Here is a 26,062-nt window from a genome sequence, read left to right as displayed (position 1 = left end):
ATCGTACAAACACATTCTAGAGTCACTCTGGCCCACCCTAATGGCGATATCTCGAAAAGGCGCCCGCCTATAGACCTAATGCCCACTTTCTCTTAAAGTGCTCAGTAACACCTTTCGTTTGATACCCATATCGTACAAACATTCTAGAGTCACCCCTGGCCCACCCTAATGGCGATATCTCGAAAAGGCGTCCACCTATAGACCTAGTGCCCACTCCCTCTTAAAATGCTCAGTAACACCTTTCGTTTGATACCCATATCGTACAAACATTCTAGAGTCACCCTTGGTCCACCTTTATGGCGATATCTCGAAAAGGCGTCCACCTAGAGAACTAAGGATTGCTCCCTTTTAAAATACTCATTACCACCTTTCATTTGATACCCATATCGTACAAACACATTCCAGAGTCACCCCTGGCCCGCCCTAATGGCGATATCTCGAAAAGGCGTCCACCTATGGACCTAATGCCCACTCCCTCTTAAAATGCTCAGTAACACCTTTCGTTTGATACCCATATCGTACAAACACATTCTAGAGTCACCCCTGGCCCACCCTAATGGCGATATTTCGAAAAGGCGTCCACCTATAGGCCTAATGCCCACTCCCTCTTAAAACGCTCAGTAACACCTTTCATTTGATTCCCATATCGTACAACTAGAGACACCCCTGGTCCACCTTTATGGCGATATCTCGAAACGGCGTCCACCTAGGGAACTAAGGATCACTCCTTTTCAAAATACTCATTAACAGCTTTCATTTGATACCCATATCGTACAAACACATTCTAGAGTCAGCCCTGGTCCACCTTTATGGCGATATCCCTAAATGGCGTCCATCCATAGAACTATGGCCTACTCTCTCTTAAAATACTCTTTAATACCTTCCATTTGGAACACATGTCATACAACCACATTTCAGGGTTACCCTAGGTTCATTTTCCTACATGGTGATTTTCCTTATTTTGTCTCCATAGTTCTCAACTGAGTATGTAATGTTCGGTTACACCCGAACTTAGCCTTCCTTACTTGTTAATATTGCTCTTGCCGAGGATCTTCAGATGCTTTTGAGTCATCAAAAGAAGAGTTCTCTAGAATATTTATGGACTTCTTCATAGTGCAACGGCAAGTGTCGAAAGTAGTATTTTAAAAATCTGTATGATCTTCACGCAGATATGAAGATAGAGCTCAATAGTTTCGCTAGCTTAATAATGTTGTGCGGGAAGGCGAAGACTTGCTTGCTAACAAATTTTTACCTTTTGACACCCGAAAATGGAAGCAGATGAAGGAAGCGACTTTCAATATGTTTGCTGAAACAGGTGAAGGAAGAATCGCGCTACTTCAATGCTCCCAAAAGACGTAAGATATCGCCTAACGTTGGGTGCCCCTGATACGTGTGTTAAAAGCAACAGACGGAAGACGAATTTGCTAATTTGTCTAAGAGCCTATCAATTATTATGAGGATATTGAAGAACATTTTATAGTTCAAAGAAAATCCCGTTATCCGCAAATTGCTGTCGCAACATTGAAAGATTGTATTATTACGGTATTACACAGCCTAGGAATATATGCAGCAACTATGGTGTGGGGATGTGTTCCAACTGCAGAAATGCTTGAAAGAAATATAGTAGAGCTGTTCAATTTTCGTTGTTGAAATGCAAATGACGCTAAACAAGATTTGTGTGATATGTCTGTGTATGTAGGAGCGAAATAAGCGGGAAGAAAACTCAACAGTTGAAGCGTGTAATTTGCGTATAAAAGTAAGCATTGCAAACAAAAGTTGAAGATCACTAAAGTGTACGGTAAATTCTTAAAATATTGAATAAATGGCAAACGGAAAATTTGACATAGGAATGTGAAAACTTGTTTTGCTTTACAGAGAGGTAAAATTGACCCGCTCTATGAAAAGGTGGCTTGAGACTCAAAAAAGAAATTGCGACAAACAGCTTTTAAAGATAAACAATGCATTTCTTCAGTTTCTTAGAAGTTTTGTTTTGCATTATAAGTCATGCCCAAAAGGCAAAACACACACCAATTTCTGGCCGATATTTTGGCTCCATTGCCATCGAAAAAAATGCTATCAAAAAAATCTGAGGATGCTTCACCAGCCACCAAAGTGGTATCGAAGGAACCAAAGTATGCATCGTCTTTCATTTGTGCTCTTCTTTCTCTACATTTTTAGTACACTTCTAAGCACGTTAAGACTTTCTAGTTTTCACCACGTGAAAGAGCGTCTCAAAAACTATCGAAACCAGAAAAAAAGTGGAAACATTTTTTTTGAGTCATAAGCCACCTTTTCATAGACCGGGAGACATATAGTGAAAAAGATAGAACGAAACTTTGATAGCCTTTGTGTGTATAGAATTTGGTTTTTATGTATATTTATCTTTAAAGCTGATAACCTAGAGAACAGCTGTGCTGACTGAAATAAAACACGGGGTATAAATGCCTTATGAGCTTCATGTTGACTTCAAATTGACTGACTAGAAAAAGTGACTATGGACACACGAGAAACACAAATAATACTATAACTAAGTAATTCCAAATCTTCGGATTCGCATGACAGTAATTATAAGAGAATAAATTATAGACGGATTTTCAAAGAACGTCTTCTCAAATAGCAGAAAAAAACTGTTGTTACCTGCGCTTTCTGGCGCATTTTGACGAATTTTGGTTGCCGCGTCCAAAGTAATCAAGCAGCAAATGGTCGGCTACGGTTGTCGTCAAGCATTTTTTAATTGTAGTTCGGTCTGTAGACGCCGTGTTGAATTTAATCAACAAAAGCGGCTCCACAGGAGTTTTGTTGTGCTTAATATTATTCGGCCACGTATAATTTTCTTTTTATTTTAAAATCAGAAAGCACAATTTCTCAAACCTCAATCAAGTTGTGTGCATATGTCATATCCATGATACAAAAAAGAAGGTAGTTCCACTCAACATTTTTTTACGTATTTGGGGATTGTTGAAGTTTCATAATGTTTGTTGTTTTGCCAGAAGCGTTACCATGCCGTTACTGTTTAAGGCGAAAATGTGGTTTTTCGAGATGCAAATTTCCTTTACGATGGAAACGAATAGTCATCTGAGACAATAATAATATGCTTTAGCACGATTTATGTGCATATATATCGATTGAGAATACAGTAAAACATGCAATTTTATTGAAAAATAGTGGATAATGACTCAAATCTTTATGACAGCTTGACCCCTAGACAGAAAAAAAAAATACACGAAAAATACTGTTGTTCTAGCATGGCCCTATTATCATGTCGCTATACTTATTTCTCAAGGCATGTTGAAAAAAAGTGTACCTCCAAAGTCTGCACATCTATGCCAATGAAAAGGCACAGAATGTGTATAGGTGGGGCTGCCTCAAGGTGACCCCTGGTACAAACACTCTGCACACCTGCTGAGCTACAGGGTAATGTTCTCCCCAAAAAATGGTTTGACAATTCCATCCTAAAGATCAACGCTTGAATTATACAATAAATAAAAAATAAAAAACTTAGACTTGCAGCCAATTTATCAAGAAATTAAGGTGTCGGTTTATAAGGACCTCTTTTGAGCAAGCAATTGACACACGTGTGTGTTTTGTCAAAATGTTCTGAGCAAACGTACGGATACTTAAGAGGGCTATATTCCCTTGCTTTGCATACTTCGATTCATGTGTTTTCCACCAAAACAATTCTCGGGAGCTCGTAAACTTATTAAACACCTTCTTTTCTAGGCGGATATTTCGTATTAAAATATTTCCAAGACATGGGGCTAATTTTTTTTAAACGGTTTTATTTAGCTTGAGTTGACAGGCAGGCTGCATGCACGGCTGAACGAATTTTTTAATTGAAATTTAAGTAACTTCCCGATAAGCTAAAAGCTTGAAACTTGGAATATAGTTCAGAACCCGATGACAATGCAATAATAAGAAAAAAATCACCGCTAGGTGGCGCAAGGATCGAGATATTACCAAAAATTAACATTTGTGGTCCGATTTAGCTCATATTTGGAACACATAATGCATACAAGAATGGAAATCGACCTGTGAAAAAAATTGCCGCTAGGTGGCGCATGGATCGAGATATTCACAAAAATCGTATTTGTGGCCCGAATTGGCTCATATTTGGAATACATTATACATGCAAGAATAGAAATCGACCTGTGAAAAAAAATCGCCGCCAGGTGGCGCATGGATCGCAAAAATCGTATTTGTGGTCCGATTTGGCTCATATTTGGAACACATAATACATGCAAGAATAGAAATCGGCCTGTGAAAAAATATTGCCGCTAGGTGGCGCATGGGTCGAGATATTCACAAAAATCTTATTTGTGGTCCGATTTGATTTGGTCCATATTTGGAACACATAATACATACATGAATAGAAAGCGACCCATGATGCCCGATTTGGCTCATATTTGGAACAAATATTGCATACAGTCCGGTAGAAGAGACATCAAAATATTTTGGAGTTGGAGGAGGGACAAGCATACGTGGCGCAGAGTCGAGTAAAGTCTTTGGAAGGATTATGTATTGAGGACTTAGATTGTAACAAATTGTCAGGAAAGAGTCCTTGTAATAATGAGTCACTAAATGAACTAAATAGAATGAGAAATAATAGGCAATTAAATAAAGACTAAAAACATGAAAATAATATAATTAAATAAAATATTTAAGTTAAACGGTTTTATTAAAAACAATACTTACATGAAGTAATAATAATACGAAAAGCTAGAAAATAATTAGGTAGGTCCTAGGTACTAGTCATCACATTCCTTATCAATCTGTGGCGTTGATCAGAAAATTAAATAAAAGCGTTGGACGCGTCATATTTCTATTGATAGTCATAAGTAAAACCAACTGAACCTTAATCAGGTTGTGCTACGCCTAACATTTTTAGAAATTTCACGCGCCCAACGCTTTTATTTAATTGTCTGATCAACGCCATAGATTGATAAGGAGTGTGGTCACTAGTACCTAGGACCTACCTAATTATTTTCTAGCTTTTCGTATGATTATTACTTCATGTAAGTGTTGTTTTCAATAAAACCGATTAACTTAAAATTTTTTTTAAATTATTTTATTTTCTTTTTTATTTAAGCTAACTATGGAAGTAATTTAGTCGTGTTCGTTAATATGAAATCCATCAAAATTATAAAAATTCTTAACATTTTTCAATCTGGTAGCTTGTTTTTTGTATCATGGTCATATCAACTAACTTTTGCACACATATACCTTCCATGTTATATTCAAAATCCTATTATTTCTTCTTTCCTTATTTTCCAATTTCTACGTTGTATATGCCAGAGCTATCAGTAGCGAATAAATGTTGGTATTGGTAATTGGTCAATTTCAAGTAGTTGGTAATTTAAAAAATTAAATAATCTAGTACAATTACTTTTTATTGGTATTTGGTAATAAATATATCTTTTTTATATTCATGATCAATTATTTCAAATGCTTTCGAATTCTTTCAACTATTTTCAATTATTGCCTAATACGTGCTCAAAATTAATAATACAAATTAATTCGAGTAACGGTATTCTTATGATTTCGTGATGCCGAAATCAGAAAATAATACTTCCGTTCAAGACATTAATTACTTTGACCTCTAAAATGGGTTTCACAATCGCATATTTTTTCTTGGTTTAACACAAAATTTTCTACAGCATTTTTTATTAAATTGAAATCCGAATTATTGCCGCTTTACAGGTACGCATTAAGTAACTATTGAGAATTTAACACCCTGAATATTTGGGCATTTATTTATTCATTTATTCATTTATTCTACTGCACCGGACCTAAAACCAACCTTCTATTGCTAAAATACGATCTCACATTTATAGAAGCCCCTTAAGCACTGTTTTGATATGTTTGTGGAACTCTTAGACAATTAAAAAGAGATGACCGGGACTTTCAAGCTTTTTCATAGTGATCGTCGAATTCTGGCTTAACATTAATTTCCTATGAATTCTCAACTTTAAAAAAATAAGTTACACGAAACAACTTGCGATGAACCTAATGCCTAACGATGTACCTGTAGACTCTTAACATACTTTCTATTATAGAAATGCAACCTGATGTGAAAGAAATTGCTTTAAGATAAACCTTTTTTTTTGACTTATCTTGTTTGGTTGATTTTCCGACAGGGTAGATAAATGATGTATATTGGAACGATTTTCCGTCATCCCTTGTCAAATTTGGGTTTGAGACAAACCGGTTTCGGCGTTGTGCCATCGTCAGTGTCGATTTTCGTTCTGATCTGTTATTGTCGTTTGTCCTGTATTTATAGTTCGTAGGTATATGAGCAGGTATTGTCAAATTGATGCTTGTGTATATTTAGTTATGTGTATGTGCTGTGTGTTCATTCAGAACCGAGGGTGGTTTACTAATCGATTTGTGTGGCTGACTGGGGTAGGTAAAAATCTGTGATTTTAGTCGTTTGACCTTCTTTGTCGGTTTTTTGTTTTGGTGTGTTTTTTTTTTATTATATTATGGATCCTCTTGATCTATTAAGAGGTGCTGAACGCGAATGCTTCAGTTGGCTTACCAAAATATTCTTGGTTTGTATTATTCTTCCTCAGTTTTCTGAAATAGTTTCATTTTGCCTCTAATTTGGTACACAGACCGAAAACAGACCGTGCAGGTCCTGGAAAAATTACAGAGTAGCGCGACGGAAATTGGAAAAGAAGCGCAGAGTATTTATTTATTCTGAAAAATATCTAAGTTTGAGATGTGTTGCGCTGTTCTTGCTATTTAACGCTGAATAAGTTTTTTTGTCACAAAAATTTAAATTATTTCAAGTAATTAAAAGTATTTGAAAAAGAATTTAAAAAACGTGTTTTGAGTATCAATTACTAAAAAAATATACCTCTTTCCTTGGTAATCTGTGTTTCCAATTACTACGTATTGGTAATGGTAATTGAACTTGATTCTATCTATCTGTACATTCTTCTCAGTGCCACACCGCTGCCCTGAATTAAGTTATTTGGGCCTTACCTAGTTTAGTCATACCAAAAGATTAAATTTTAGATGGTGGCAACCGTCCCTCTTCACGATGTTCGGAAAAGGACCCTATGAGCTGGAGATGCTGTATTTTCTTTTACTGCAAACTTTGTAGGGACGTTTTCCCTTTCTTTATCCCTGCCCTGTTGAAGTATGCATGTACGAGTACATTGCAATTTTGTATTATTTGAATAAACGAACAATATTTAACTGTCAAATTAACTGGCACACTTTTGACAGTTTTATCTAAATTGTAGCATTGCTCGCAAGTTCGTTCCAGTGGAACAATTGTTCAGGTACCTAAATTTTAGGTGAACTCGCACTCAGCCTTAATATCCCAATCCATTTTCTAAATGGTATAAAATGTACAAAGATGTTATATTTAGTTTCCTCTCACTTCATGCTTTGCTTAGGAATCATGAGGTAATGGAAAATATATCGATTTTTTTAGATTCATACTTTACCTGTGAGGCTGCTTCGAATATTGGCAATTGCAGAATTTCACGATGTAAATGCATGGACACATCACCACGCAGTTCTTCAGGAAATTCACGTAGCGTCTGAAATTGGAAAAATAAATTTTAAATGAGTCTCCGTTGTATGTTAGTGCGTAATATAGGAAATGGAAAAATATCGAAATTGTTGGTATTGCTGAGCATTAGCGTTAACGTTTGTTAATCTTGTTTATGTATGGTTTGGATGTTATATTGAAAATAAACCAGCATAAGAATGAACTACAAGACGGACATTGATAATTGGGCGAGCTCATACAGACATTTGATAACAAACAGTGGAACCGGGTACCCCTAGAATGTGTTTATAGGATATGGATATCAAACGAAAGCTGTTGCTGAGAACTTTAAAGTAATTTTCATTGTGATATTCGATTTAGTCGCATCAAACTGGCAAAACTGATAAATATGCATGCGAAGCCGAAATAAAGACATGAATTAATAATACCCACATACCTACTTACATACGTCCTATTCGATTGCCTGAAATTTGGTATATAAATTTGCCTATATTAATATTTACGATGCTTTTTTCCGGGAGGTAGACCAGAGACGCACTGGGACTGGGATTAGAACAAGGACTGTTACTGAGACTGAGACTCGGAGTGGGACTGCGACTGAGACTCGGAATGGGACTTGCACAAAATACATACCACCTTCTGCGACTGGCAATAAGATATGAAGAAGAATAAGGAAAACTACAGAGAAGAGAAAAGAGAGAAGGAGACTTAAAAAAAAAATAGAATGAGACGAATATGGAGATAGATAAAGCGAAAAATACGGAGGGAGGTGTGAATACAAAGATTAGGAAAATGTGTAACGGGGCGAAGGCAGAGTAAGACGAAAAAAGCTTATTAAAATCTATGCATACCAAATTTAGGGCAGAACAACGTCTGCAGGGTCTGCTAGTTGTTTATAATTTAACTAAAAAAAACGTTTCAATGATTTTGTTCCTACGAGCATTCGTAGAATGACCTTCAACATTTGATATGACTGTACTTATGGTAAAAATTTCAAGAAATTTCAAACACAGTTTAACTTGCGATACGGACGCGCCAAGTTTTGCTAAATGGTTTTCGTCTGTATGTGGATAAATGGGTTTTTGGTAAATGAAACTCACCTCATATATATCTATTCCATGGTTGAGCGACCAAGATGTCATGAAGTAGTCCTCTATCCTCTGCTTCAGTTCTTTGGGCATCTGGAATTGAAGAAAATTGTTTTAAAGTTATACCAAAAGTGTTTAAAAAAAGCAAGAAAATTTAGTTTATAAGTGTCTTAATATTTATTTATGTACTTAAATGGAATGCCAATATAATTGTATTTCAAAGTAAACCATTTTTCCGTGTAATAACTTTTACTGCAGCACATTTTCATCTCCCACCGGGCTAGTTTGTGCGCAGCTACGTATATAGGTTTTAAGAAAAGCGAAACTCGGTTTATAGGTCACTTAAATTTTATTACGCGTCCACACCTTTCTCAAGAGCTTTCCCCAGAAGATTTTCAGCAGCATTAAAATTTTGTCGAAACTTGATTGGACAAGTCTGAAACTGCGCCGACAAGTTTAAATGACTCCTTCCGCGGTGGAATTAAATCATATCTGGATTTTTTAAAAGCTACTTTCGCGGTAGCTTGTGCAGTATATAGAATCACAGCCACTCCTAAAACAATAAGATGCCTTTCGTGTCCGCGGCTTTGATTTTTTTTAATAATTCCTCCCGTGTGCTTTCTTGATATAGGAAACCACCCATTGCGTGATGTTTTGTGCAAATACAAATTCCTGATCCCTCACATTCGGGGTGTGCATTCCAGGCGGCCACTTATCTCCATCGTTTGGCTCCCCGTAACCCTTATACGCATCGTCCTTCGTCTTCATCTGAGCGTAGATTTTGATAGTTAAGAAACTAAAAGATTTCAAATTTTGCCCTTATAGAAACGCAACGTCTATTCACATTTACTGAAGACTATAGTTGGATACAAATTCTCTATAAAATCCTATCACGAATCTAACTTCAACACTGCGTTTATCCGCATAAAATCTCCAGTAAATTAGGCACGTGTTCATGGTTTTTTTTATATATTTGGTGTATCGCACTTCTACGAGGGGGGGGGGGGGGGGGGGGGGGGGGTGGTCAGCTTTTGACTCACAAGAATGATCTTTCTTTACAGTTTTGTAAAGCAGCCAGCTTGATCCAGGACAAACGCATGCTTTTAGCAGCACCTTAATTTTCTTCGAGTTATGACTCCAGAAATATATATTTGTAAAATTGCTTAGACATAAAACGGGCGCTGCACACTCATTTTAAAAAATTTTAGTATTTTCGAAATTAATGTTATAATGTTGGCGGCCACCGTGGTGTGATGGTAGCGTGCTCCGCCTATCACACCGTATGCCGTGGGTTCAACTCCCGGGCAAAGCAACATCAAAATTTTAGAAATAAGATTTTTCAATTAGAAGAAAATTTTTCTAAGCGGGGTCGCCCCTCGGCAGTGTCTGGCAAGCGCTCCGATTGTATTTCTGCCATGAAAAGCTCTCAGTGAAAACTCATCTGCCTTGCAGATGCCGTTCGGAGTCGGCATAAAACATGTAGGTCCCGTCCGGCCAATTTGTAGGGAAAAATCAAGAGGAGCACGACGCAAATTGGAAGAGAAGCTCGGCCTTAGATCTCTTCGGAGGTTATCGCGCCTTACATTTTATAGCATATGATTTTCATCCACGACCCTTTTAAAAATATTTTATATAAATATTTGTAAAATTGATTTTATCACAAGTGAGCAGTGCCACGCCCATTTTAAAAAAAATTTCAAGTTCTTATCAAGAGTCTCAGTATCAGTCCACACGTCAAATTTCAACATTCTAGGTGTATTATTTACTAAATAATCAGGTTTTTTTGTTTTCCGAAATGTTATATGTATAATATTCTGGGTGCAGGTAAGTTCGCGTTCCAAATATGGTGAAGATATCTCAATATTTACTCAAGTTATCGTTTTAACGGACAGACAGACGGACGGACATAGCTCAATCAAATTTTTTTTCGATACTGATGATTTTGATATATGGAAGTCTATATCTATCTCGATTCCTTTATACCTGTACAACAAACCGTTATCCGATCAAAGTTAATATACTCTGTGTGCAAAGCAAGCTGAGTATAAAAAACAAATATTGAGTGAAGATAAGACTTAATGTCTCAGAAGAAACGAAAGGATTGAAACAGTATTGCTTGGTATTCCTTAACCGCATTAGCCCACCCATAATCTCTTTAATCTCTTTTATTTCTTAAAACTGCAGTTACGACAGAATTAAGTCTCTACTTTCAATACAAAAACAAAAAATTTTTGATTAAATCTTCGAATCGAGCTCAAGGCCAGAACAATCATTTTTTTCTAATGATAATTATTGTTATTTTTTAATTTTTCTAAATTTGAAAAATTGTATTTTGTTTTTGGAATAGTAAGTAGAAAATTTTTCAGACAACCTGCCATAGCTGCGCAAATAGATCCATTTCGAAGGGTGCTAAGCCCTCATCATCAGTACGCTTTAGGCATGCTGCGCTAACCATTTATGTAGCTAAACCGGTGTACCAAAAACAAAATACAATATTTCAAATTTAGAAAAATTAAAAAATAACAATAATTATCCTGGGAAAAAAATTATTGTTCTGGCCTGGAGCTCGATTCGAACCTTGAATGATTTATCAATAGGCCGATAAAAACAAAAAAAAAACAAAAAACAATTGTCAAATAATTTTTGTTTTTAACAGCTCAAACGCCAATCGCACTTAAGTAGTTGGCATTTTAATAGCTAAAGACAAACTTTTAACATAAGCCCGCAGGATATATTAAAAAAAAACGTGGCTGCCATAACAAAACAGCGTAGCATTAATGTAAACATTAAAATATTTATTTTGCATAATTTTAAAAATAAAATAATAATATGACGATGAGTTTCGCTGAAGATATTTATGCATCCATATGGAACTTCAGTTAAGCTTATGTGGAAATGTATATGTACATTAAGCTGGGTTGATTTGCATGGACGAAAGTTAACCCATATCGCGCCATCGATTTTTCGATAAGTTTTGGGCTCAGGAAAAAAAAAGTTCCACTAAGCATACCCAAAAAATAATTTTCGAGCCTGCAAAATTTGAGTTGTTTGACTTTTATACTCAGTTGAGCAGAGCTCACAGAGTATATTAAGTTTGATTGGATAACGGTTGGTTGTACATATATAAAGGAATCGAGATATATATAGACTTCCATATATCAAAATAATCAGGATCGAAAAAAATTTGATTGAGCCATGTCCGTCCGTCCGTCCGTCCTTTAACACGATAACTAGAGTAAATTTTGAGGTATCTTGATGAAATTTGGTATGTAGGTTCCTGAGCACTCATCTCAGATCGCTATTTAAAATGAACGAAATCGGACTATAACCACGCCCACTTTTTCGATATCGAAAATTTCGAAAAACCGAAAAAGTGCGATAATTCATTACAAAAGACAGTTAAAGCGACGAAACTTGGTAGATGAGTTGAACTTATAACGCAAAAAAGAAAATTAGTAAAATTTTGAACAATGGGCGTGGCACCGCCCACTTTTAAAAGAAGGTAATTTAAAATTTTTCAATCTGTAATTTGGCAGTCGTTGAAGGTATCATAATGAAATTTGGCAGGAACGTTACTCCTATTACTATATGTACGCTTAATAAAAATTAGCAAAATCGGAGAAGGACCACGCCCATTTTAAAAAAAAAAATTTTTTTAAAGTAAAATTTTAACAAAAAATTTAATATCTTTACAGTATATAAGTAAATTATGTCAACATTCAACTCCAGTAATGATGTTTTGCAACAAAATTCAAAAATAAAAGAAAATTTCAAAATGGGCGTGGCTCCGCCCTTTTTCATTTAATTTGGCTAGGATACTTTTAACGCCATAAGTCGAACAAAAATTAACCAATGCTTTTGAAATTTGATAGGGGCATAGATCTTATGACGTTAACTGTTTTCTGTGAAAATGGACAGAATCGGTTGATGCCACGCCCAGTCTTTATACACAGTCTTCCGTCTGTCCTTCCGCATGGCCGTTAACACGATAACTTCAGCAAAATTCGACATATCTTTAATGAACTTAGTTCACGTACTTATCTGAACTCACTTTGTATTGGTGTAAAAAATGGCCGAAATCCGACTATGACCACGCCCACTTTTTCGATATCGAAAATTACGAAAAATTAAAAAAATGCCATAATTCTATACCAAATACGAAAAAAGGGATGAAACATGGTAAGGTAATTGGATTGTTTTATTGACGCGAAATATAACTTTAGAAAAAACTTTATAAAATGGTTGTGACACTTACCATATTAAGTAGAAGAAAATGAAAAAGTTCTGCAGAGCGAAATAGAAGACCCTTAAAATCTTGGCAGGTATTACATATATAAATAAATTAGCGGTATCCAACAGATAATGTTCTGGGTCACCCTGGTCCACATTTTGGTCGATATCTGGAAAACGCCTTCACATATACAACTACCACCACTCCCTTTTAAAACTCTCATTAATACCTTTAATTTGATACCCATATCATAAAAACTCATTCTAGAGTCACCCCTGGTCCACCTTTATGGCGATATCTCGAAACGGCGTCCACCTATAGAACTAAGCCCCACGACCTTTTAAAATACTCATTAACACCTTTCTTTTGATACCCATATCGTACAAACATATTCTAAAGTCACCCCTGGTCCACCTTTATGGCGATATCTCGAAAAGGCGAACACCTATAGAACGAAGGCCCACTCCCTTTTAAAAATACTCACTAAAACCTTTAATTTGATACCCATATCGCACAAACAAGGTCTAGAGTCACCCCTGGTCCACCTTTATTGCGATACCTCGAAAAGGCGTCCACCTATAGAACTAAGGCCCACTCCCTTTTAAAATACTCATTAAAACCTTTCGTTTGATACTCATATTGCACAAACGAATTCTAGAGTCACCCCTGGCCCACCTTTATGGCGATATCTCCAAACGGCGTCCACCTATGGAACTAAGGATTACTCCCTTTTAAAAAACTCATAAACACCTTTCTTTTGATACCCATATTGTACAAACAAATTCTAGGGTCACCCCTGATCCACCTTTATGGCGATATCTCGAAAATGCGACCACCTATACATCAACCGCCACTTCCTTTTAAAACCCTCATTAATACCTTTAACTTGATACCCATATCGTACAAACACATTCTAGAGTCACCCCTGGTCCACCTTTGTGGCGATATTTCGAAACGGCGTCCACCTATAGAACTAAGGCCCACTCCCTTTTAAAATACTCATTAACACCTTTCTTTTGATACCCATATTGTACAAACAAATTCTAGGGTCACCCGTGGTCCACCTTTATGGCGATATCTCGAAACGGCGTCCACCTATGGAACTAAGGATTACTCCCTTTTAAAATACTCATTAACACCTTTCATTTGATACCCAATCGTACAAATGCATTCTAGAGTCACCCCTGGTCCACCTTTATGGCGATATCTCGAAACGGCGTCCACCTATGGAACTAAGGATTACTCCCTTTTAAAACCCTCATTAATACCTTTAATTTGATACCCAATCGTACAAATGCATTCTAGAGTCACCCCTGGTCCACCTTTATGGCGATATCTCGAAACGGCGTCCACCTATGGAACTAACGATTACTCCCTTTTAAAATACTGATTAACACATCGTAACATATCGTACAAACGCATTCTAGAGTCAACCCTGATCCACCTTTATGGCTATATCCCTAAATGGCGTCCACCTTTAGAAATATGGCCCACTCCCTCATAAAATACTCTTTAATGCCTTTCATTTGATACGCATGTCATACAAACACATTCCAGGGTTTCCCTCGGTTCATTTTCCTACATGGTTATTTTCCCTTATGTTGTCACCATAGCTCTCAACTGAGTATGTAATGTTCGGTTACACCCGAACTTAACCTTCCTTACTTGTTTTATTTGATTTTTAAATTTTTTTCATGACCTACTTAAAAAATTTTCATTTGATTTTAAAATGTTCACGAATACCCTGTCCGACTCAAAATTGTCCACTAAAAACTTTGGCGATAACAGTTTTTTGAAAAAAAAAATATTTTTTAGGTTTTGAGGAGTGTTTTGGTGAAAAAATTATTTTTTTTTTTAATATTTTTTTTTTTTTTTTTTTGTTACTTGTTTTCGTCGAAATCGATTTTTTTTATTTTCAAGTCTCCAAATCATTTTTTATGTATATTTTGCCGTTAGACCCACCAATAAGTATACCAAAATGATCAGGGGACGAGCTGAGTTGATTTCGCCATGTCCGTCTGTCCGTCCGTCCGTCCGTCTGTCCGTTTGTTTAAACGCCAACTAGTCCCTAAATTTTTGAGATATCTTGATAAAATTTTATAAGCGGGGATATTTTGATGGGGGATTTAACATTTGTCGGAATCGACCGGATCGGACCACTATATCATATACCTCCCAAAAAACCGATTGTTCAATAAGAGGGTTTTCGCCATTTCTGCCCCATCTCTACCTCATTTTAACATCTAGCATTATCAAATTTTACCACAAGCTTACGTATTGGGCATAGATGGTTGTCTGAAAAAATCGTCTAAATCTTATTGAACAATCGGTTGTATGGGAGGTATATGTTATAGTGGTCCGATCCGGTCGATTCCGGCAAATGTCAAATCCCCCATGAAAATATGTCTGCTTACCAAATTTCATCAAGATATCTCAAAAACTTAGGGACTAGTTTGCGTTCAAACAAACGGACAGACGGACGGATAGACGGACATGGCTAAATCAACTCAGCACATCCCCTGATCATTTTGGTATACTTATTGGTGGGTCTAACGGAAACATATACATAAAAAATGATTTGGAGCCTTGAATATGAAAAAAATCGATTTCGACCAAAACAAGTCCCAAAAACCAAAAAAAAATTTTTTTTAAGCTGCTAATGCCAACGTTTTTATCGCATAGTTTTAGTGGGATAGGAACTATGAGACAAATTAATTTTCATCGGCAACACCTTTGCACGTTTCTGAAGAAACCCATAAGAAAAAAATGGCGAAAAAATAAATTTTTTACCAAAACACTCCTCAAAACCCAAAAAATATATATTTTTTTTTTTTCAAAAAACTGTTATCGCCAAAGTTTTTAGCGGACAGTTTTGAGTCGGACAGGGTATACATGAAAATGTTCAAATCAAATGAAAATTTTTTAAGAAGGTCATGAAAAAAACCTTAAAAATCAAAGAAAAAAAGTAAAAAAACTCAATTTTTCAGGCTCGAAAACTATTTGTTTGGGTATGCTTAGTGGAACTTTTTTTCCTGAGCCCAAAACCTATCGAAAAATCGATGGCGCGATATAAGTTAATAAATCGATCCAGCTTAATGTACATAAATATGCCACCCTGCATCTACTTCGTAAAATATTTTAACAGCGAACAGCACAAATAGCATTTTTATTATTTTTATTTTAAAACAACAGCTCTAGTTTTATTTTCGTGACACATGATGGGAAAATGATAGTGTTATGATAAGTGTATTAACCCATGCAGAAAGTATATTGAAATGGATCGATGGATCGCCACCCCTTGGAAAACCAAAACTGCCGTCTTTCGCGAAGAAAAGCCTGAGAGTTCGTTATTTACGACGAAGAGTAACATATTTCGTTTATATACGTGGATGAAGAGCACGAGAACTAGTTTGATGATAGGTAGATTTTGTCTAGTTCTAAAGTCTACAGTTTGAGCCTAAAGGTTTTCAGTAGCTTCCTAATAATCACTTCTTAGTCGATTTAGTGCATACAAACTTTGGACTCCCAAGGTGTGTGTAGGCATCATATAAATTATATTGAAAATTGTATCGTATTGTTGGCTTCAAGCTATTGGAATATAATTCCTTAATCGGTTATATCTACTAGCTTACTCAATCCTTCAACAAGGGTAAGCACCTTGTTGATGGTATGATGCTTGGCCATAGCTTCCGACTTCGTGTCTGAGAGCTTTAGAACATTCCATCTAGGCAATTCTACCCCATAGGAGGGTGGCGGAGCTACCGTTACGAAGAACTGTATCTATTAGATGATTTGTAGGCAAAGGATATACCCAGTGGTATTTCAATGCAACCTTTCCTAAACCTTGTATTGCTTACAAGGAGGAGAGACGGAGATGACCAAAGCGCTGCAAGCGGTGTATGGGACTCGGGGAAAAAAATTTGCAAGAGTTTATAGAGCTCAGGGATGGAACGGCAGATGTATACAATCAGAGAAGAATTATGTGGCGCTTAGATGTAGTGGCCCTCTCCACTCTACTTCTCAGTTTACATTGGTATGCTTTTCCAACACGGAGCTCATTGACTTGGTTGATCTGTTTCTCAGGGTCCCCAAGTCCGACGCATCACTTAGTGCGTTGCGACTCCATTCTCCCGAACTCATCTTCGTTATTAAAATAAGATGTTGAGTCGCTCATCTTTGTCAGCCGACCGCCTGCCCGACAAGGCGGGCTCAGCGGTTCAGTATTAAACATGGTTAAAAAACGTCCCACCACAGTAGCGCCCCTTATTGCAGTAAAGCCATCAATACACTACGAACAAGCCTGGTATAGGGAAAGCTCCGTTGGAATAAAGTCGGGTATATGCGCTGGCTGGTAGGCAGTTTTTAGTAATCAATATCACGCCGTCCTCATATCGAAGATGCCGGCCCCAGATCGCTCAATCACTTAGTCGGTTTCTATACTATATTATACTATACTACAATTGAGGATTTAAAGACTCGATACATAAAAACAAAGCTCTCTGAAAATATCAAACTTTATTCAACTCTTTCACATTGTAACGAATTTAGGGAAATTCCGCTTATTCCAAATCTTCTGCTAACGTTCGACTCACTAAACTATTGAATAAATAACTCCAATATTCAATAATGCAAAAATGGTCTTTATTACACTACTTGAAGGTACTTCACAATAACACTTCACAACCAATAGCGTGCGTAAATCAAATTGATTGCTTCTTACTCAGCTTTCGCTCCTTTTATACACTCTGCTGTATCGTTCGCATACTTCTAGGCGTTTCTTCTCCTAAAATTTACTACTTAGTTACCAGCTATAAACTTACTAGCTATAAACTACAGCTGCACGTTTATAGCTTCTGGCATAGCCATATGCGCGTGTATATGTGAGTGATACTTCCACCGATGATTGCATACTTTTGTGAGAATCTCAGATATATGCATGTATTTGTGCATATCTCTCCGCTTCTTGTATGTACATATGTGTAGACATAATGATTTATTTGTTTATGTAGATACCAGTGACTGCTTAGTATCGGCTTAGAGATGATTCGTAAATATATTTTCCATACCGGCCATCGAATAATTGGGTAATACACTGTGAGCGACATGGATATGTGATGGGAGTGCTTGATTATTATGCAGAATGTCCTTTATTCAAATTCCGGGTCAGTTTATATCAACAAGTGTCATCATCGTTAATTGGCGCTTAATCACCTCAGCGATTTTGTCGGTTCGTAACATGTATCCATGTTTAGCGATAACTGACGCCATTTGGTAGCACCAGGGAGCTTCACTCGTCCTCCACCTGGCACTCCGCGTCTAGTAGAAGTCTCCCCCTTCCTGCGCTTCCATACTGCGATGTAGGCTGAAATACTTCCTTAGTCGGAACAGCCTCGCGCATTCGCATAACAAGACCTAGCCAGCAAAGCCTTCAGATTTTTATTCGTCATATCAGCCTAACGCTCATATAGATGATGATTAAACCATAACGAACAGGATCATAAATCTTCCGATAAACTTTTATTCGACCACTCTACGAGCCATCTCATATTCTATCGACACCTTCCCTGATTCCGAGGCATACATTAGGATTGCTATGATAAGAGACTTGTAGAGCATGATTTTTGTTCGTCGAAAGAGGACTTTAAAATTGCCTACCCAATCCGTAGTCGCACTTGTTGGCAAGGGTTATTCGCCGTTTGATTGCCATGCTTACATTGGGTTTGGTGTTAATGCTGATTCCCAATAAGACGAAAACCTTCACAGTCTCGATTTCATATCCGTCAATATATAAGACAAAACACCCAGTGCATAACGAGCTTCGACTCAAAAATACCAAGTCCCGCCAAAATGAGAATTCGAGCAGGATCACGGTTTTAAGTCATACTTCGTGTATCGTTCAGAATTGTTGTTAGTATGTTAATTAAGTAAATACTTGAAGAAGAACATGGAACATGACAGACATGTTATGTGAAGTACCAACTGCACTTAATGTTCTCAGTTGTCTTCAAGCAATTTAATCCGTTCGTTTTTTTACTGCACCCATTCTACTGACTTAAGTTTGCAACATGTGAATGCTGTTCACTCAGCTTTTATAGACTATGCTTGTTTAACTAGATTAGTTCCACAAGTGTTGGCTTGAAATTTCCGCATCATTGCCTGCTATTAAAGTTGTTGTTGATGATACCTGTGCTATTTGTACTCACAGCTGGAAAACGTGCTTCCTCGCTAAAAGTTAATGTGAATATGCAAACATAAGTACATATGTGGTAGTAAAAATAAATTAGGAAGAAGTAATGCGAACTAGTTGGTTGCATGAAAGAGCACTTCGTTGCAATGAATTGATGCATATCGTGACAATATCCACACATATGAATGACGGACTATCATTTAAGTTAGAAACGATATTATTAGGATGCCCATTGTTTCGACGCAAACGAAAAAAATGTATTCTCCTACTGCAATACAAAGCCTTGGACAGCTTTACTGCAGTCCGTATGGACAAACCATTATAGGCTCATTTAATGTTGAGCAAACAGACTGCATGGTTTCCCACTTGAGCTATGAAAGAGAACGCCATAATGGGGTTAGAGGGTTGGCGTAGTGGTGCGAAAATGACATAACATATTATAACTAATATTAGCATCACTATGCTGTTAGTAAATAATCGCATAAACAAATACAGTAAGTAGAAAAACGTATGTACATGCACACACATAACTAGCAGTTCGAAGTGAAGAGATATCTCACACACACACATGTAGTCATCAGCCGAAGTTGTTACTCATACATACGCAAGCATATAGCTAACTTATTAAGTATGCGATATAACAGTTCAAGAACTTGAAACGTCTAAACCTTAGGAGAAATATGCGGACGAGGCAACAGGGTGTATAAAAGCAGCGCAAGCTGAGGAATGACTTAATCAGTTTGACTTAAATACGCTATCAGTTGTAAAGTGAAGTATAATTGTGAGGTACTCCCAAAGTAATCTAAATAAAGACCAGTTTGCAATACTGAATATTGAAGTGATATATTCAACAGTTTAGCGATTCGAAAGTTAGGAGAAGGTGTATAAATAATCGGAAATCCCCAGAATTTGTTACAATATTATATACCTTTATGGCGGAAAGGATCGGGTCTGCTGTTTACTTTGGTCACCTGGAAATAAGATGTTTAAATATTTTTCAAACGCAACTTTGCAGTTCTTAGAGTTATCTAATGGAAGTGAAACCCTATACAGATTATTTTCTAACCACAATGCATCGTGTTCCGCGCAGCAAAGCCAAATTTTTCTTTTAACGGACAACTTAATGTACATGCATACTTAAGTTTTTTATCACTAAAGATACAGCATAGGTTTGTGCTTAAATCGCTTTATCCAGATGTTAGCCTATGAGGGTATCATTTTACGTCAGTGGTGCTCTTATGCGTTTTGGAGAGTTTGATAAAACTAGATTATGTCACTTTCGTCCTTAGGATCAAAACTGATGCTTTTTTTGCAGCATTCTAACACGCTTCTATATTGAACCTTTATTATGATGCACAGGGATGTTAGTTATGAGAGGGATGGCAGTTATGAGTGCACTATTTTAGTGCGCCTTTAGCTTTGTCCGTGTGAGTTTTGTAAATCGGTTTACCCAAGTGATGATGGACGGATTTTGTTGGGCCTTGAACTTTTAATATAATTTCGGTAACGTGCACCTTGAAGCTTAGAGTGCTGTCGAACCAAGGCTCTTTGGGTGTCTGGTGGTCGCTAGGTTAATACCATTGAATATACAAATTGCGCGTCATGTTTTCATTTCGTGTCGTGAACCAAATGGCCGTAAACTTATCCAATACCATTGTCAGATTATGCGTGGTGAAAAAGGCAGAAAGGTTTAGAAGACTGTCATTTATTCGGGAGTAAAGTTTATATATTCAAGGTCTAGGGCCTGTTGTCATTGTGTATCACTAATCGGCATAGGAAAAAATATTAACTACTTCTAACACGGAGACGAAATTGTGAATATTTTGAGAGCAAAAATTAGTATTTGTGAAATTTTGCGTCGCTATGTAATACGAAAAAACGTAAGAAAATCACCTGCAGTCACCGATAGTTATTGCGAGTCACCGAAGTGAGTGAATGGTCTTATATGATACGAATTTGGTAACACTTGGGTGAAAGTCTCTCCTCGCATCGCGTTGTTAGCCCAATCCAATAACTGATAATAACCAAACTTACGTGGGCGCACCATAAGGACATTCCGCGGCCAGAACTGTTGGTCTGGACATATAAATAAATCATCGTATAAAAAATAGTGGAAATGATAATCATTGGATACCATAGATCTTTTAGAACACTTAATCGAAGTTTTTTTTCTAATTAGTGATACAGGGCTATCTTTTTCCTAAAGATTTATGGAGACCTATATAATACCTCTGCCGATCTCAAATGATAACTGCTTAAAGAGCGATTTTATATAAAGCTTTTCATTGCAGAATATGAGGCCGCTTAAAAAACTTTTTGAAAATATTTTGATGCTTGATATATGTATATGCATATAAACCTAAAAATTTTCTATTAACCTCAGAATAATGAATAAAATTTATAAATGTTGAAAACTGCATCTGAGATTATAAACCTCATGGCGGAACAATACAAGGTGCCAGCATGGTGACATACCTACCAACATAAATAAAAATTCCATGCACTTTGTTTTTGCCAATTCGATAGACAAATGTCAAACCCGTACTGTGCCGGAAGTAAATGTATCAAATAAAATAAAAACAAGTAAGGAAGGCTAAGTTCGGGTGTAACCGAACATTACATACTCAGTTGAGAGCTGTGGGGACAAAGTGAGGGAAATCACCATGTTGTAAAAGGAACCTAGGGTAACCCTGGAATGTGTTTGTATGACATGTGTATCAAATGGAAGGTATTAAAGAGTATTTTAAGAGTAAGTGGGCCATAGATCTATAGATGGACGCCATTTAGGGATATCGCCATAAAGGTGGACCAAGCCTGACTCGAGAATTTGTTTGTACGATATGGGTATCAAATGAAATGTGTTAATGATAATTTTAAAAGGGAGTGGGCCTAAGTTCTATAGGTGGACGTCTTTTCGAGATATCGCCATAAAGGTGGACCAGGGGTGACTCTAGAATTTGTTTGTACTATATGGGTATCAAATGAAAGGTGTTAATGAGTATTTTAAAAGGGAGCACGCTTTAGTTCTATAGATGTACGCCTTTTCGAGATATAGCCATACAGATGGACCAGGGGTGACTCTAGAATTTGTTTGTACGATATGGGTATCAAATAAAAGGTACTAATGAGGGTTTTAAAAGGGAGTGGCGCTTAGTTGTATATGTGAAAGCGTTTTCGAGATATCTACCAAAATGTGGACCAGGGTGATCCAGAACATCATCTGTCGGGTACCGCTAATTTATATATGTAATACCACGTACAGTATTCCTTCCAAGATTCCAAGGGCTTTTGATTTCGCCCTGCAAAACTTTTTCATTTTCTTCTACTTAATATGGTAGGTGTCACACCCATTTTACCAAGTTTTTTTCTAAAGTTATATTTTGCGTCAATAGACCAATATAATTACCATGTTTCATCCCTTTTTTCGTATTTGGTATATAATTATGGCATTTTTTCATTTTTCGTAATTTTCGATATCGAAACAGTGGGCGTGGTCACAGTCGGATTTCGGCCATTTTTACACCAATACAAAGTGAGTTCAGAGAAGTACGTGAACTGAGTTTAGTAAAGATATATCGATTTTTGCTCAAGTTATCGTGTTAACGGCCGAGCGGAAGGACAGACGGTCGACTGTGTATAAAAACTGGGCGTGGCTTCAACCGATTTCGCCCCTTTTCACAGAAAACAGTTACCGTCCTAGGAGCTAAGCCTCTACCAAATTTCACAAGGATTGGGGTTATTTTTTTCGACTTATGGCATTAAAAGCATCCTAGACAAATTAAATGAAAAAGGGCGGAGCCACGCCCATTTTGAAATTTTCTTTTATTTTTGTATTTGGTTGCACCATATCCTTACTGGAGTTGAATGTTGGCATAATTTACTTATATGCTGTAAAGATATTAACTTTTCTTTAAAAATTTGAATTTAAAAAAAAAAAAATTTAAAAAGTGGGCGTGGTCGTTCTCCGCTTTTGCTAATTTTTATTAAGCAGACATAAAGAAATAAGAGTAATACTCCTGCCAAATTTCATCATGATATCTTCAACGACTGCTAAATTACAGCTTGCAAAACTTCTAAATTACCTTCATTTAAAAGTGGGCGGTGCCACGCCCATTGTCCAAAATTTTACTAGTTTTCTATTCTGCGTCATACGCTCAACTCTCCTACCAAGTTTCATCGCTTAATGCCTATTTGGTAAGAATTATCGCACTTTTTCGATTTTTCAAAATTTTCGATATCGAAAAAGTGGGCGTGGTTATTGTCCGATATCGTTCATTTTAAATAGCGATCTGAGATGAGTGCCCAGAAACCTACGTACCAAATTTCATCAAGATACCTCAAAATTTACTCAAGTTATCGTGTTAAGGGACAGACGGACGGACGGACGGACGGACATGGCTCAATCGAATTTTTTTTCGATACTGATGATTTTGATGTATGGAAGTCTATATCTATCTCGATTCCTTTATACCTGTACAACCAACCGTTATGCAATCAAAGTTAATATACTCTGTGAGCTCTGCTCGACTGAGTATAAAAATATTGGAATGGTCATTTTGTGACCTTAGTAAGACATGTGTAAGTTTTTTTTAAAAGTAACGGAAGGGTTAATTTAGCTTTTCACAAATCTTTTTTAGACCAATGTCGATCGAAAACCGTCCAAGTTTAACGAGACTTTGTAAGAATATTATTTCCAAAATATGAGAGAACACACTGGTATATAATTTTCGGTTTTGACCAAATAAATCCCTCCTTATTTGCTTGAGTTATTTACGTCACCGAAAAAATACTTAAACCAAAACATGTTCCACCATTGAAAAATTCCAGTACACTATAGAAAACTCAACCTTATATATTTTGTTCATTTTATCAATCATCAAACACACAACTTTAGGTTAAATCACAGTATTTCAGCTTATAATAAAATTTAAAAATTACATTAAAAATAAACTTAACAAATGAGTTTACTGAACATATCCATTAAGCAAACATAATAAGAGAATAAGAAATCTTAGTCTGGTGCAAGATAAAGTCCACTCTTACATCTCCCTTTTATTGATGAAAATAGCTTAAGGACTCATACTCAACGCAGCGTATTTTGTATGACCTTGAGCTATAAGGGCAGAGCGTACCAAAGTTTGAAGTCCTCAAAAGTTTGGACAATCAATTCTGTGAATTTCCTTGTTTTGAAATGATATACCCATTTTCACCGTACTCTTAGTCGAAAAAGGAAAAGTAGACATATTTCGTAGAAAATATTGTCAAGTTTTGCTAACTAAAAACAATAAAATAGACAAAACTCGTTTTACTCTTAGTATAGAAATATTAATGCGTACGCACGAGTAGCTTAGGGCTAATACACAAATTACAACGAAAATCACGAAAGACAAAAATTGAAAATGTGGCAATAATAATATGGCACGTACACAAAACAAGGACAGCTAATAGGCAGGTGTTAGTTTGCTTCAAACTTGAAGGCTATTTTATTTATTTATTAAAGTTTGACAGCATAGATACAATATGCAAGGTTATAATATTTTGAAGGACACTAAGCAATTCGCAAACATAACTGACGCATTGAGATTGTCGGGGTTAATTTAATACCAAAGTATTTGCGTTCAAACAACAATCAAAAGGCTTAGCACAAGCAAGCAGCAAAATGATAAGTAAAAGGAGTGAAGGTCAGATCAACATGATTCTAGGAGCTCCATCATCCATCATAGCAGAGATTCAGCTTGCGGAAAGAAGCTTTGCAAAATTCAATCGGTTTTTTCGAAAAAAGGCGTTAAAGAAATTGCAAAAATGTGTTAGTTTTGACTATGAACTGTAAAGTGGATCGGATTTTATCATCAGCAGAGGGGCAGTTTTATATGCTCGACACAGCTGAAAACACATTGAGAGGACCTAAAACTACATATATAGCTTTTTTCACAAAAAAATACACTTTAGACGTAATCAAAGGCATACTTTTTATGGAAAATAAGCACAGCAATGTTATACAAAATCAAGGCGAGTTGTCCTCCTTTCAACGTTACCATCAAGAAAGGCTTTCATCATTCCCACTATATCTACCGTGCGTCACCAGAAGCTACTATCAGTGTTGGCATCCTGGTAATCTAACCAATAAAGTTTCAGAGGGCCTGCGAATCAAGAAAATCACAATTAAAGTAAAAATAAATAAATGTAAGGCGCGATAAACTCCGAAGATATTTTAGGCCGAGCTTCTCTTCCAATTTGCGTCGTGCTCCTTTTGATTTTTCCTACAAATTGGCAGGACGGGACCTACATGTTTTATGCCGACCCCGAACGGCATCTGCAAGGCAGATTAGTTTTCACTGAGAGCAGAAATACACTCGGAACGCTTGCCAAACACTGCCGAGGGGCGACCCCGCTCAGAAAAATTTTCTTCTAATTGAAAAACCTTATTTCTAAAGTTTTTATGTTGCTTTGCCCGGGGTGTGAACCCAGGGCATTCGGTGTGGTCGGCGGAGCACGCTACCATCACACCACGGTGGCCGCCAGTTAAAGTAACAAACTGGTAATTTCTCGGTGTCAACCTATGCTATGTTTTTTGCGGTGAAGTTTTCAAACTTGAAATATTCTATGGTTTTTTCTCAGCTGGATACACAGAAGACATGAACGCATTTACTTGGCCCGAAACAAAACAAAAAAACAAGTAAGGAAGGTTAAGTTCGGGTGCAGCCGAATATTACATACTCAGCTGAGAGCTATGGTGACAAGATAAGGGAAAATAACCATGTAGGAAAATGAACCGAGGGTGACCCTGGAATGTGTTTTATGACATGTGTATCAAACGAAAGGTATTAAAGAGTATTTTATGAGGGAGTGGGCCATAGTTCTATAGGTGGTCGCCTTTTCGAGATATCGCCATAAAGGTGGATCAGGGTTGACTCTAGAATTGGTTTGTACGATATGGGTATCAAATGAAAGGTGTCAATGAGTATTTTAAAAGGACGTGGGGCTTAGTTCTATAGGTGGACGCCTTTTCGAGATATCGCCATAAAGGTGGACCA

General features: G+C 36.8%; 1 protein-coding gene across 1 annotated transcript in view; it reads right to left on the bottom strand.

The window, feature by feature from the left end:
* Elk (Eag-like K[+] channel) overlaps positions 1–26,062 on the bottom strand; it is a 410,371-nt gene that overhangs the window by 14,947 nt on the left and 369,362 nt on the right. Inside the window, exons 14-15 of the mRNA XM_067777239.1 lie at positions 8,623–8,703; positions 7,455–7,550 (exon numbers count right to left, since the gene is read on the bottom strand). Coding sequence (XP_067633340.1) covers positions 7,455–7,550; positions 8,623–8,703 — 177 coding nt within the window. The remainder of the gene's footprint in view (positions 1–7,454; positions 7,551–8,622; positions 8,704–26,062) is intronic.

The sequence above is a fragment of the Eurosta solidaginis genome, chromosome 3 (genome assembly GCF_040869045.1).
Source record: "Eurosta solidaginis isolate ZX-2024a chromosome 3, ASM4086904v1, whole genome shotgun sequence".
In the NCBI taxonomy this organism is placed as follows: domain Eukaryota; kingdom Metazoa; phylum Arthropoda; class Insecta; order Diptera; family Tephritidae; genus Eurosta; species Eurosta solidaginis.
Note: the sequence above shows the minus strand (reverse complement) of the source record. Positions and strands in the feature narration are given on the sequence as shown.